General features: G+C 37.9%; 2 protein-coding genes across 2 annotated transcripts; both read left to right on the forward strand.

The window, feature by feature from the left end:
* The first annotated feature begins 823 nt into the window (after positions 1-823).
* LOC129372680 (nuclear factor of activated T-cells, cytoplasmic 2-like) lies at positions 824-12,091 on the forward strand. Its single transcript, XM_055050099.1, has 10 exons — positions 824-1,110; positions 1,510-2,488; positions 2,606-2,777; positions 3,660-3,862; positions 4,596-4,768; positions 4,846-4,986; positions 6,874-6,929; positions 7,236-7,368; positions 8,622-9,224; positions 11,740-12,091. The coding sequence occupies exons 1-10, from the start codon at positions 987-989 to the stop codon at positions 11,784-11,786; spliced, it is 2,631 nt and encodes an 876-aa protein (XP_054906074.1). The 5' UTR covers positions 824-986; the 3' UTR covers positions 11,787-12,091.
* An 875-nt stretch (positions 12,092-12,966) lies between these two features.
* Positions 12,967-15,591, forward strand: manbal (mannosidase beta like). The gene is made up of 3 exons (XM_055050104.1): positions 12,967-13,144; positions 13,403-13,592; positions 15,223-15,591. Exons 2-3 carry the CDS (start codon positions 13,443-13,445, stop codon positions 15,331-15,333), a joined length of 261 nt encoding a protein of 86 aa, XP_054906079.1. The 5' UTR covers positions 12,967-13,144; positions 13,403-13,442; the 3' UTR covers positions 15,334-15,591.
* The last annotated feature ends 158 nt before the right edge of the window (positions 15,592-15,749 follow it).

The raw sequence follows: 15,749 nt of genomic DNA on the forward strand, positions 1-15,749 counted from the left end.
CAGTGAATCCCAGGATTTTAACATTTAAAAGCCCAAGTAATTTCAAGTGTTGATCTGTACGAGCACAGACACCATATCCAAACATCTCCATGTAAAGTGTGTGATGTTGTAAGTAGACAACTAGAGATAGGAAGCTGCTACGCATGACTGTCCAAGGAGGAGCGTAAAATAAATTAGCCAAACGTCCACAAAGTTGTTATAGCATCTATAAATGGCAAAGGATGGATGGATGGATGGATGGATGGATGGATGGATGGATGGATGGATGGATGGATGGATGGATGGATGGATGGATGGATGGATGGATGGATGGATGGATGGATGGATGGATGGATGGATGGATGGATGGATGGATGACAACTTGAGCGCTTGATTACAGTTGTGCAATACTGCCACTTAGTGGACAAATCCTGCAAGCATCAGATAATCTTAAAACATCTTTCGAATATTGTATATTAATTCAAGTATGTATTTAATTATATGGCAGGTTGGGTATTTTAATAAATATTTTATGACAAGATCCAACAATTCAAAGAAATACAAACTTGTTTGATCTTACAGTAAAGAAGGGAAATGATAAGTTGAAAATGTCAGCAGTGATCTAGTAAGTAAAATGACGTTATTTCTACACATCATTTTTAGCTGTGCAGCGGATAGGAATGCATAAGAAAATCTCTCATTTGAAACAAGTTAGTTTTTTTTTATTTTAGGTTTCTGAGCTCATACAGGAAGAGATGGCGCATGTTTGCAGTAGCGCGCACACAGGTCCGCACCTTGTTTGCCTCTCATCATCACCGCTGACAGGAAGAAGCGCTCTATCGACTCTTGTTGGTGGTTTTATTTGAGCAGCCGCTAATATTTTGGGCGGATCTTACCATAGCTGTGACTCGGCTTCCTTTCTTTTTCTACAACTTCATTGCGCACAACTTTTCAAAAGTCGAGATTGCTGGAAAGGACTGATAGAAGTGAATCACTGAAAGCTGGAGATGACTTCTGGAGGAATGGGGTTGGAGGGTTTGGGGCAGGACATAAGCCAAGCGGAGTTAGACTTTTCGGATCTGTTTCTCTACAACACACCCGGAGAAGATTTCCCCGTTGGCTGCGTGAAAGGTGAGTATTTGTTTCAATCAGTAAGCCTTCAACGTTATGTCAGTTAATTCATTCATTTTTTACCGAATTATGCCTGCCATAAAACCATACTGTTCATTCAATTATGTGTTGCTTTTATTTTATAGTTTCCCTAACGAACTTTTGGGCAACAAGTTTAGTTAGTACAACTTTTTTCCAGTTATTCTCTGGTGTAGTTATAACAGATAAATGAAATCATAGCACAACCAAATTGTGAGAGGCAGGTCTTAGTTTTGCATGTGGCTTGCACACTGTGTCCTGGAGATGAGTTTTATTTGCAGGTCACAATGAAAATGAACTCCCATGTGATAGCAAAGTAACACTGTCGTTATAAATAGGGCTATTCTTGACTTACTAAATCCTTTGTTTTGTTGCTAACAGATGACTCAGGTGCTCTCCTTCAGAATGACAGCCAGCCTCCCTTGCTGGTGGTTGATCATCACACCGCAAATGTCTCCACCTTGGCCCATCCAGATTGCAGCCAGGACAACTTCCCTCAAAGTCCCACCTCAGACAACCTGCCAGGGGCCGGGTTTGAGTGTCTGGAGCTGACATCAGGAGCCAGTAATATCCCTGCCCCGAGCCCCAGGATTGAGATCACTCCATCGGGTGATTCTCTCAGCTCTCACACCCTGGAGCCAAGCCCTGGCTCTAAAGCTCTGGGTGCATACAGGGATTGTGTGAGCCCCGCTAGCAGTAACTCCTCTTCAGGCTGGCTGGCGGATATTGGCTCTCCCTTGAACTCACCCAGTGTCTCCCCTCCAAACGCCAGCAACTACAGCATCTCCTCCTCTGCCTTAGACCTGTGCCCAGGTTTGCAGGGGATCCATACTTCCTCTGCACACTCCTCTCCTCGCAACAGTATCACGGATGAGACCTTCCTGCAGCCGATTCACCAGCGCTCAACCTCTCCGCTTCCCCACCAGCGTTCCCGCTCCACCTCACCACAAGGCAAACGCTGTTTTGACCAGACCCACCCCTGCCAGGGGGGTACGCCAATCAAGCAGCGCTCCCGGAGCCCCAGTCCCAACCCGTCACCCCACGAGCCCTACTTCATCCACCAATATCAGGCCCAAGCGGAGTTTCAGTCCCATGTTCAGACAGCACCACAGGCCCTGGAGGAAGTGCTCAAAAACCTCAGTTCAGGTTTGCCTAGAGTTGGAGCTCCTAAAGGGGTGGGAGCCACTCACCCACAGCCCCCGAGACAGGACTGTGTTTATGGAGACATGTATGACTGGGCCATTGATCATGAGAGGATGGGCAGGTCTGGAGCTGAGGTGAAATCTGAGCCCTTCTACATTCTCCCATCTGGGTGGGCTCCCCCTCAGCCTGTACATCAACCCACACCATGCACATTCAGGTTTAAACTCTTTTCTTAATTAAAATAAAATATATATTTTTATTACATATCAGAATGCCTGATATGCTAGATGCTTTGCAAATGTTTGCAATAAATGTTTTCATTTTATTCCCTCAGTGGTCTCTCTGTAGCACCACTCCCATCCTTGGAGTGGGCACTGCCCAGTCAGTCCGGCCAATACGAGCTTCTGATCCAGCAGCAACCCAGATCCCACCATAGAGCTCACTACGAGACTGAGGGCAGCCGAGGAGCAGTCAAGACACCCAATGGAGGCCATCCTGAAGTTCAGGTGTGTACGACCAAGTAAAACTCAAGAATAAGAAGCTGAGATTCCATTGACCGTATAATTGTACAAATAGAAATTACAAAAAATACATTTGCTTAATGGAGACATGCCAATTTCAAAATAACTTTTATTGATAAAAAGTTTTTGTGCCAGGATGTGGTGGTTTTTTTAGCTGTTTCAAGATTTGTATATTTCACAAAACTACAATGGAAACTGTTTTTGTGCATCATGAGATCAATAACCAGATGTTACTACTGGTGGAAAAGATGAAGAAGATGATAAGAAGTGGTCGGAGAATTATGGTGTGGCATATCACATAACATCTTATTCATATGTGTGATAATTACATTTTTTCATTTTATGAAAACGCCACAATTGCGAATTTTTTTTTTTTTTTTTTTACATTATCAAAATATCAACAAAGTTTTGTGCATGTTTGTAATGAAAACCCATCTACTGAGAAACGAATAGGCTTCTCGCTTTACAGATTACTAAGAGAAAAGCATGAGAATAAGGAAGAGATTATATATGTGGGGTGATATTTCCTGGTTTGGTGTTCATGTAGAGCTAACAGCCATGCAAATAAAGAAATAGTCCCTGCTTCCATCAGTGATGGTGTTTAAGCCATGCTTTGTTCCAGCGTGCTAAAGTGAAAGTTGTTCAGACAACAAATATGTTAGCATGATAGACAAATATTGATTGACAGTTTTTGCTTACTGAGTTGAAATAATGGCTAACTGCTGGTTTTCCCAGCAATGCTGCCCAGTACTATGCAAAGCAGTTCTGAATCCTTCTACAAAGAGTAATTCTTTGCTGCAACAGCATGTCAGGTGGCTTGAATTTAGCATAAAGCATGTGGGTAATTTCTTGTGTTGCCTTCCTAAGCTTCGGGGATACCAAGGCACAATTCCGCTGGGGCTGCAGGTCTTCATTGGGACAGCGGATGAGAAGCTTCTGAAACCGCACGCCTTTTACCAGGTCCACCGCATCACTGGGAAGACCGTCACCACGCCAAGCCTGGAAAGGATGATCAGTGGGACAAAGGTTTTGGAGATCCTTCTGGAGCCAAAGAGCCACATGAGAGTGGTGTGAGTAAAGTTGTTTTTAAAGCAAAAATGAGAAAGTTCACTCTTAGACTTACAAGTCTTGGTATGGTAGTAACACATTATTGCAATACAGTTGTGTGTGACCTCATTCTTTTTAAGTGAATCTGCAAACACCACTGTGCAGTGTCTCTGCATACCTAACACTGCTACAGATGAAGAGATACAGCAGAGTAGTTTGGTTTGTTTTTTTCTGACTTTTTATTCCAATGAACGCTCAGATCGTTCTGTAAAATCAGTCACAAAAAGCCTGGTAACTTGGGAGAGTGTCAAGGTTTTTTCAACGTTTTTCACTCCAAAATGATGCTGCTGTTACTGCTGACGGAAACAAGAAACGCATCACTTCCTGTGTGTTGGAGAGTTTTTCCAAGAAACACCTATCATACTGCAGTGGCAGAAATGTCTGATGAGTCACAAAAAAATTGTGGCAAAAAGGCATTTTGAACAACAAAACTAGGTCAGGGACGTGTTTATTCTGCACAAGGGGCAAATTGCTGTAAGGGAAGCACAAACCACAGAATCACCAAAATGCACAAAAATAAACAGTATACATAAATAAAAGAAAAACTTGTAAAACAGGTGTGAATAAACAAATTATTCTTAAAAATATTGCAACTATTACCAAGATTGGGCTCAACAAAAGAAAAGAATGGATTAAAAACATTTTCATCCAAAACATCTGGCAGTTAGCATTTTTTCCCCATCTGTGTTTGTTCAGGATTGACTGCGTTGGCATTCTGAAGTTAAGAAATGCTGACATTGAGTTGCGGAACGGCGAGACGGACATCGGACGGAAGAACACGCGCGTTCGTTTGGTGTTTCGTGTCCACATCCCTGAACCTGGAGGCCATTTTGTCTCTCTTCAAGTTGCTTCCAACCCCATCGAATGCTGTAAGATGTGCAAAAATTACATTAGATGATTACTGTTAGTGCTGGTGGTGATGGAGCTGTGTTCATGTTGTCTGCAGCTCAGCGCTCGGCGCAGGAGTTCCCTGCGGTCGAGAGGCAGGACCTGGACCGCAGCTCCGTACTTGGCGGTCAGCAGATGGTCCTAACTGGACAGAATTTCACATCTGACTCCAAAGTGATATTTTCTGAAAAGACCCAAGGTGAGAGCTTCTTCTGTAAGCCAGTAAATGTTTTCCCAATGACAAGATAAATAACAAATTGCATGGAATATGTACAGAATTTTATGACATAAATGGATGTGTTTGTTTATAAATAAATATATATCAACTCTTGTGGTTCAAAGTGTGAGCCACAAAATGTGATCAAGTTTATAAGAAGGGTTCAACATTAATTTCACAACGTGGTAAAGATACATTAGTCACTGAACAGAATTTTAGCGTTCTATTTCCTGAAGAATGCTCCCCGAGTTATAAATGAAAATTTGTGTAAGAATCGGGGTGTGGTTGTAGAGGGAATTGGGTGAAGTCATATTATCTATTATCTTGCATTTTATATTTGGTTGTGCTTACTCTTATTAATAACCTGAATAACAGAGTGTTTCCCGAAATCTAGAAAAGCCGGTTTAACACAAAAAGTGGTGGGCGTTACAAAGTTTCTCGATGTGTGTTGACCTCCAATTCTCACCTGGTTATTTTTGGCTTTAGAACTACTGGTGCGACTAAAATAGACTAATAATCATAATCTGTGGCGTTGCAGTATTCTGCCTGAGGGTGCCCACCCACACCTGTAGTATCTTTATTTTCAGATTATTTGCATATCACCTGGGAAACATCACCTTTGGGTGACGCACATCCACCTCCAGCCCACACTTTTAGCTTTGACAAAGCAAAGGCGCATTTTCAAACTATTACATTTTGCATTGCAAGTGAAAACTCCTATTTATGTCTAAATGGAACTTTATCACCTCTTTGGCGCTCCTGCTGCCCACACAAATTTGCCTGGCTGCTTGGGTTAAGAGCTGGATAGGTACAGTCGGCAGCATGTAAAGCTTCACTGTTGCTTGGCGTAGGGTTTTGTGCAACAGGATGTGGTTAGACAGGCTGATAAAGATTTAGACCTAGAGCAGAGGCTTTGTTTTTTTTCTTTTTCTTTTTCACTGCGTGGGCTGCACAGAGACACAGAGGTAAAAACAGAAGTGGGAATGTGACTCTTAATCAGACAATACTCTGTTTTCCAGTGCTTATAAACAAATATGACTACAAATTCAACTTTCCCTCGCTTTTTATATAGTTTTAGTTTTTACTTACACGTTTTGTATCAATGAGATGAGTCAAAAATGTATTCATTTTAGATATATAAAGTTGCTTTTGTAGTTATTTTTTATTTATTTATTTTTTTACATTTTCACAGAGGCAGGTTTGTTTTATGTTTCTACTAACCACATAAAGTAAAACGCTACTAAAATCTAAGCATTACATTTCTTGATGTTCTTATCTAATGTCTGGCAGCAAAGCTTTTACAGTGTAAAAGTTTTAAAGCCTTTTCTATACATTTTCACACCAAGGATTGAGACTTAATGTTTCCAGAAAAAAAAATTATAGCTCTGCTTGGTTCTTTCAGGTTTCTCGAAAAAGACGGAGGAACCAATGTTATACCAATAACATTGTGTTTTATACATTTTAAAAATATAATTAAGCAAATTGTGTCTTTTTCAATGGCTGTAAAAGTGCCCAAAGATTCTTTTCTTAGGTTTTGTCATTCATTGACAGCTCTGATTCATCCCGTACGTTTAGGAGCATTTCTAAGACTAAAAGGTTCATAAGTCAGAGTAAAAAGGCTAAAAACGGCAACAAATCAGATCGTTATTTAAAATTGATTATGTGAAGTGAAAACAAGGGGGAAAAAAACAAAAATACTGTTGATCAAGACAACATTCTAATTTTCTGGGATTCAAAATCAAAATATAAAGAAGCAAGGGGTAATTTGACATGATTGACCAATACTATGTTGATTTATACTGACAAAATGAAAAACAAATGATTGATGGGTGATATGATTGATAAAACTGTTTTTCTCTCTTCTTTTAGATGGTCAGCAAATCTGGGAGGTGGAAGCCACTGTGGACAGAGACAAAACCCAAGCTGTAAGACAGCCAACTTGCTGGTTTTGACACATAAACTGTCATGTATATGCAAGTAAACGTTTGTCGGCAGGCTTGGTAAAGATGGGCAAAAAGCCTTCAAATAAATTTATCTTTAACCACAGTAGAAATGCCCGGGTAGTTTTATTCACTGATGGTACCGTTTCTGTAACAAAACAATTGATTTGACAAAAAGCAACTGAAGTTATTTTATTTCAGTCACATATAAATAACTATAAGTGGTAATCCAGGTCTTTCGACATTCTCAAAGTTCTACTCATCTGATTCATTTTGCTTTTATTTTCCTAGAATATGCTGTTTGTTGAGGTTCCTCCTTATCGAGACCGAAACATTTGCCAGCCGGCCAAAGTCAACTTCTATGTCATCAACGGAAAGAAGAAGCGCAGTCAGCCTCAGCATTTCATCTACACTCCTGTGATAGGTGAGTAACTGTCAGTTTTTTCAGCTTTCACATTAGGAGAAACAGGTTCATCTGCATGTTTATCACCAAAACATGTTAGATTATGACCAGCTGAAGCTCAGACAGGGTGATGGCATGAGACTTGCCTCAGAAGGCTGATATTAAATATTAAATATAATAAAATGACATAACATTTCATTTATGACCTGATATCATAATTAGAATAAAATGTTTGTTTTGAAGTGGCTTAAAACAAACAATGTTGGTCAATTATACACTTCTCTTATTAAGTCAAGAGCAATACAGGAAATTGCAGAACTTTGCACAGATATACTGAAATAGCTTCGATCTAAAAATAAGTAGATGGAGTTAACATCCAGAGATCTGATAACGACCTGATCAATTGAACAGTTTGAGCTTGCAGCAGCAAGCAGTAGACAGAATAAACATTTTATATTAGAGAGAAAAGATAACCCTAAAGGGGAAAATATGTCACTCCACTGCTGAAAAGCATTTTACAAATTGTCATCCTCCCATTAATTTATGATACACATTTGGCACAGACTAAACGGCGTGAATTTATATACATACTCACATCTTTTGTGGAGTTACTGGAACTGTTTCCTTGGAGGAAAATGTTTTCTTACATTTCAGGGATCCCCATTTTATTAAACAAGAATTTAAACTGCTGCCATGTCTTGTTTATTAATTTGCTTTGATTTTTAATTAAATGTTTTTTTGTCTGTTTGTTTGTTTTTTTTCTTATTATACTGATTATGAGAGAAGTATTAACGTGACAAAATATCCTGAATCACTGATAGGAATATTTTGCCTAAAGTGATCTCAAACAGCCCATATCTACATTTTTCAGACTAATAAATCTAACATAATATAATATATGGAAGAACTTTCCTTTCTTAGAAATTTTATATAAAGATATCACTCATTTGTGACATACATTTCTTATTTTTTGTAGAAAGACATAGTTATTATGGAGTGAAATTACCTAAGTCATTTTGTATCATCAGTGTTGACTCAGTCTTAAACCAAGTACACGTTAACTTTTTTGCCAGTAAAACACTGACCTCAATTTTAAGTTACAGAAGTTGATGCTTGATGTTATGCACATGTTCATGACCTACTGTGGCTAAAAACAGCCCTGATGAGACTGTATGTTGTCACAGCTGTAGCCTCTCTGTCATGCTCGCTTATGCTAAGCAGTGTTGTGATGCCAGCAGGACATTTTCATGTGTCAAATTGTCTTTATTTTCTAGCAATCAAAGCAGAGCCTCGAGATGACTACCATCTGGATTCATACAACTGCTCAGACAATCATCACCTGTCTGCTATTTCAATGAAGTCCCTTTACCATCACTTTGAGCAAGATATCAACCCTCCAATCTTGAATGTTTCGTCCTCACTCTACCATCTAGCCACTGTAGACCCCAGAAGCCATATGCTGCCACTTGATTCTTTCGAGGAGCCAGCTTATTACCAGTCCAGACCTGGGAATGTGGTCAACAACCCAGTGATGTATCACTCTGCAAACCAGCTCTACAGCAACTACAACACCAACCATCCTGCCTCCAGTCCCAGTCAATGTGTCAGCGCCCGAACCCCCATGAGCAAACTGGGCGAGGGTCCGCAGGTCGGGGATTCCTTTGAAGCCTGTTTGGTGACGAGGCATCAGGGTTTTGTGCCACCCCTGGGAAAGTCGCCACCTTCAAAATACGTTCAAGTGAAGGCAGGAAGCCAGATTCAGCCAGTCGGGCAGCCGCTTAACCAGATCGGATCTGCTAAAGGAAACCATGACGAAAAGGCTCCAGAGAAGATAACTATTAAACAAGAGAATCTCAGCTATGCCTACCTGGAGGATGGTGAGTATTGATGTGTGTGAAGTTTTATTTGCCCAGATGTTCTACAAAATGTTAACAAACAGAGACACTGTATTTAAATAAAAAAAAAACAAGGATCATTGCAAAAACATAAAATCTTAGCCAGTATTTTTGGTTTAGTTTTTAGTGCAAATATCTCAGTACAGTTGAGATAAGAAAGAACTATCTTACCAATAATATTTCAGCAAGATATAAGAGCTTGTTTTAAACCAATAATTGTTTTCATGCTTTTGCTCCATTGGTAGATTATTTCACTCATAACAAAACCCTTCTCCCATGTCAGTAGTGAAATAATCTGCCTTTGGGACAAATGCGCTTTCATCACTATTAAACAAGCTCTTAATCTTGGTGAAACGTTACTTAAGTTATTTCTATCCTATTTCAAGCATACTAAGATATTTGCACTCAAAACTAGACCAAAATACTTGCTAAGATTTTGTTTTTTTATAGTGATAATATAAAAAGTCAATAACATAAGATTAGATGAAAAAAAAACATAAGTCACAATACACAAAATGAACTATATGGAAACACAGGGCTGCCATTTCACACCTAAAAAATGCCATAATTATACTTATAAATGTTATAGTTTCATATTTGTAAACATTTTAACAATATTAATATCTCACTTGAAAGAACAGAAATCCACATATACAATACATATATAAACAAAAATTGATAACCAGCCTGTCGTTTAGCTCCCACTTACAGATAAAGAACTAACAAATATTTTTAGACATTACATAAGGAAATAGAAGGCAATCAACACAAAAGGACACATCTGTGTGGAGATATACATACCGTCTGTAGAAATATTAAACAATACAATGGATCAAAGTGCAAAGCTTGATAACTGAAGAAATAATGGAATTCAGAGAGAACCTTACATTATAGTTTAGGGTCAATTTTTCACATCAGTTTCTCAGAACCCTGTTCCCAAAGGTTCATACTAGAGTACTTTACATTGTTTTTCTGAGCAGTCGATATCTATATGCAATATATGTCCAAAGCTGTGATGATGCATATATTTATCAAGTCTCAAATGTCTCCATGTTGATATGCAGGGACAGGCAGCTGTGACAGATCAGCCAGGGGTCAAATAATAAGACTGTTTTTCTGAAATAGCTCTTTATATTTGCTGTAGTTTGGCATTGCCTTCTTAATGATCTCGCTGTACATACTCTAAAGATTTGTCAAAGTTATCAATTCAGAATAAAAACGTTCAACTGAAAATGTAGAACTGAGATCTAATTTTGCTCTGAATTGAGCAAATAAAGTTAACAACTTAGCTGAATTGAATAAGTCAGTTAAAGAATTAACTGAAAATTATTTTGTTTATTTTCATATTAAATAAAAGTTGTTTGTTTACACTGAAAATGAGTTTGAATTTGAAGTAATACTCTATGAAATTTGAGAACTTGCGGTATTTATACCAGGCAGATACACAGACAGTTGACTGGTAATTTAAAGAAAAATCCCAAAGATCAGATCCTGCACTCATCTTAAATCAATCATCTTGTAATATGTTTCTTAAAAGCGAGACAAGCCTCAGGAAATGTAGATATTTTGACGGAAATACTTTAAACGTTAATAAATTGGACCTAAGGACTATTGAATACATTAGCAATAAGAAAAAAAAAAGGTAGATCATCAAAATGCTTGAGTGAAGAGAACGTTCTGTAGTCTGGGGGATGGGTGTTTGTGGCCCGGTCTGCAGTGCAAACAAGCACCATGCAACTATACATTTGCAAATCCTTCCATGTGGTTTTCAGACGGGCCTTTCTATCCACTTTCCTGTCTGTTTCAGTCTCACTCTCACTGTCTCTCTCACACACTTTCTGAGTAGTAATGAGTATACCCAGTTTCCTTTTCACCAAATCTATAATAACTAACCTAACAATTATGACGGGAAAGAGCTTACACTGTTGTAAAGTGAGAAAATGCCCTGTTGGACCTCTTTGAAGGCAGGCAAAAACAGGAAGTAAACAGTACACATGCAAATATATGCTGATACAAAATAACAAAAATAAAACACCTAATTTCTCAATCTGGTCTTTTCAACAAAATGGAGAATTAATTTTGCTTTCACATGACACATTCACTGTCACAAAGCTGTTTAGAAACCAGCGCCAATGACGCCAGAGCAAAGTCAGGGAGATTTAGAGGACAATGATGTAACTGTAGTCATTCTTCCTTACTCTGTCAGTCATTGGTGGACTCACACAGGTTTTATTAAATCATGTCATGAAGGGGGAACTTGGTGACTGAGGTCAGAAAGGCGCCAACCACAAACCTCAACATCCCTGGTTCAAGTCCTGTGAAGGACGTTTGTTTCACCCTCCCCCCATTTCTCACTGATAATTTTCTCACAGTCTACATTTAGCCATTGCAAAATAGCAGAACAAGTCCAGACTCTGGCGCCACCTATTGGCGACATTGAATAAAACAATCTGACCTCACGGGTTTGTGCATGAACTTTTTGTTTTCTGTTTTTTAGTGAATGACATCATAAGAAGAGACATGAAAGGCCACAGTGGAGTCTGAACCCGCAACACTTTAACATCTCTGAAGATCAAGACTTCTAAAATGTTATTGGAAATATATTGCAAGCCGATATAATATTGGTTTGTATGTTTTTTTAATTTCAAGACAGCATCATGTTACTGTTGAATTCAGAAAGAACAGTGGTTCAGCTTTGTAAGAACTTTAAAAACAGCCGTTTATAAAGATATGCTATGTATCTGTTTTGCCTTTAATCACTTTTGAATTTTTTCTGTTCATATTATTGTACAATTGCTCTTTTAAGAATGTAGAAACTATTTTATAAAAAATAAATTCAGTTTATATGAGTCTGGGTGTGAAATGTGATTATTTTAAGTTTAAATAGCTGAAGGAAACAAACACTGAATCAGAATCACATGCTTAATACTTTAATATCTTAGTTTTGCATGTATGACCAATAAAGATGTGACGTTTTCACTGTTTCATTCTCCAGATCACACACAGTGTCAGCTCAAGTCTCCAGTTTGAACGACGATACTGTTATCTGCACCAATTGAAAATCTAGAGTTTTTATTTATTATGAATACAGATTTAGCAGTTAACAAAAATCGTGGTAATACGGGAGCTTCAGCTTGCACCTCATTGAAATACCCAGCTGGAGAAGAACCCGTGAGAAAATATTAGCTGAATGAGGCACAAATCATACACTCCCAGAGCCACAAAGAGTTTACGCTGCATTTTATTCATTTTGTGTAAACTAAAATTGCACCTTTAAACACTTGATGAAAAATATGTACATACATAAGGTGTTTCATTTAATTTAGTTACTTTTAATTTCTGATATTTTGTTGCCTTTACTAGGCTTTTAAATTCTGCTGTGTCCTTTTGAGGGTCTGCACAACGCAGAGGAGTTTATCTTTTTTTTCAACGTACACAATTTTGTTGCTGCAGTCCTTGGGAAAAAAAAATATACAGGCCTTTAGAAAAGTGCAAGTATTTCTTTGGAGTCATGATGTCCTATTACTGTTATAAAAAAATATGTTTGACCTAAAAACAGGATTAAATAATAAAAAGAACATCTTATTAGTGTAATAATAATAATAATATACTGACTTATTTAATCTGCATTTTTTATAAAATCATCTCTTCAAAAGAAAAGTGACGCTAGAGGGCGACATTTTCAAATTAATCTTCTACCACAAAGGAAGTTGACGTCATATCGAGTGCGTCACTTCCGTTTTTTTTCTTTCCTCTTTTTATGTGGTTTGTAATAACTGCAATATTTCCCCCTTCCCCGCTTGTTCTTATAGTGCAAAGTCTTTTTATGTGTTTCTTTTCTCGAGTTTGACGATAAAACGTTTTGGACCAAATAAACAGTCGAGGCTTTTCCGCTGTTGCTGGTGAGTTTTCATCCAGTCATCCAGCAAAGATATGATTTAACGCAGATCTGTTTCTCCTCAGCTCTTTGTTTTATCATATCCTCTCTGTGTTTACAGATCGGCTCTAACGCTGCACTGCATTTGTGTTTTGCTGCAGAACAATAGCTGGCTTTGTTGTGCGATACTTTGCAGATCCGAGGCTATCGTGCATCCAGTTTTAACTTTAACCAGCTAATTTCTACACACTCTTAATTAATCCTACTGCTGTTGGTTGGACAGGACGTTCGTCGGATGAAATAAGTTCAGACACAGCAGCGTCATGTCTGCAGAGCTGGACCTGTCACCTCCGGAGGTCCCTGAACCCACCTTACTGGAAAGCATCCTGCGCTATGGGTTGTTCCTGGGGGCCATTTTCCAGCTGATCTGCATCCTGGCCATCATAATGCCTTCATCCACGAGTCATGATCAGGTGAGTCATGATCCACTGGGAGGGGCAGGAGCAGGACCCGGTGGGTAAATGTTGTTCCCATCCTAAAAAATGTGTTTTCCTCTTATCTGGACAACAAGAATCCAATGATATGCGTTTTTAGATTGTGAAACATATAAAAAAGATAATATTGTCACAAAATGTCTACATTTATTTCGGCTATTTTCTAAACTGGATAACAGATTTTTTTTTTAATCTAACTGAACAGTAATCGTTTTTAGACCATGACAGAAGAATGAGCTCTCCACTCTTATCTGTATCATTCAGATTTTTACCACAAATATGTACACAAATAGAAATATTTACACATTATACTCTTATATTTTGTACCATTTTACAAGATATGATATAGTTTCTACATAGGGATGTATTTTCTGCAGTGTTACACACATGTACATTAATGCATACAACTTAAAGCAAACAATTTTCAAAAAGCCTTTTCAACCTGACCATCACATCATGCATATCTCAAACTATAAAATAAGCAGCAGTTGCTTTAATCAGATTGAGGTTTTTGATAACAAATACTGGTGTAAAACCAGGGATGGATATGTTGAAAATAACCTAATTTGACTTTGGTCTCGGTGCTCACCTGAGGAAAAAATGCCTTTTATTATTATTATTGCTTTTTTGTAACTTTACAAAAAAATACTACCAGGCGTAAGTATTTTCTTGAGGCTTATTATGGATAATACCTGTAGACCGGTGAAAATTCAAAATAAATATTTCTTTAAAAAAAATATTATGCTGTGGATTAGGGTCAATGATAAAAAAAGATTCTCACTTTTTAATCTCAGAATTCTGCATTTTTTTCTCAGAAAAAAAATTCCCTTCATAATTCTGAATTTAATCAGTCACGTAAAATAAAATCAGATAAATTCCTCCAACAGGTTAGATTTCGTCCTGCACAACTCACATCTTTATCATTTAAGATGGATGTTCTCAGGTCCTGCGTAAAAAGTCAGAATTCTGACTTTTAATTTCATCATGAAACCCTGGAGGAAAGAAAAGATTCAGATTAAACATGAACCACATGTATGTAAACTTGTATGTAAATTAAGTTTAGGTAACTTGACAAATGTTGACAATAACAGAAAGCATATTATAACAACTATCTTACTTGAAAATCTGAAGGAAAACCACCAAAAGCAGAACTCCTCAAACTATCACTGCTGGAAGAGATTATTTATAGACTCAAGCAATTAAATCCTCTTTTTAATTATTCTATTTTCAGGTGATGAGATTGCCTGAATAAAATGCACATGTTGTCGCTGTTTCATCTTTAGCAGCAGCCTGCTTGAAAGAACAAAGGCTGCGTACACAGTGGTAGTGTTGACAGGAAGAAACACGGCAGATTTGCTTTTGTTGCATGAGCAGGACACGCATGTTAGCGTCTCATTCAGCTGTCTCTGTGGTGGAAATGAAGTTGCACAAAATCAATCGCCAGGAACATCACAAAGAAACTAATTATTAGCTCAAATGTCCCAGTTGTTGTACATCCCGAACAGCAGGTATGAAGAGCATTATCCTCAGTTTACACTGAGGATATATTTTCACCCCAGCCTTCCTGCTCACCTGGAGGGTTTAATTGTTCCTGTTGCTTGCTCCACAGGAAGAGACCGAATCCACTGAAAGCAAAACTGGAGAACAGATGAAGAAAGCAAAAGGAGCGGCACCTCAGATTCGACAGAAACAAAAGAAGGAGAGCAAGAAGAAAAGATAGATGTTTATCTGCCCTTTTGTTGTGTGTGTTTTGTCTTATTCCCTGTTATAAGGTTCTATTACAACACTACATCTGATTCACTTTGAATGACCCTCAGCTTTATCTTTACACTCAGCACACACACACTAAATGATGTAGTGTTTGCTGATTGTTAATGATTGCTGATAAATATTTGACAGTGTTTGGTTTTCTTTTATCTGCTTTTCTTAGTATATGTGTATGTGTATTACAATAAATAAAATAACCACTGTTGCTATATTTATTATCTATCCTTTATTTATATAAATAGATCAGAATTCATTTTAGCTTCTCAACAACCCAGTTTTGTAGAAAATAACAGCCTGTTTCCTTATAATTTGTTTTTAAATTGTTGCTTAAAATTAAGTATTTGTGTTAAGAAAAACATTAACATGAAA

Source organism: Poeciliopsis prolifica, unplaced genomic scaffold, assembly GCF_027474105.1.
Source record: "Poeciliopsis prolifica strain line A6 unplaced genomic scaffold, Auburn_PproV2 SCAFFOLD030, whole genome shotgun sequence".
In the NCBI taxonomy this organism is placed as follows: domain Eukaryota; kingdom Metazoa; phylum Chordata; class Actinopteri; order Cyprinodontiformes; family Poeciliidae; genus Poeciliopsis; species Poeciliopsis prolifica.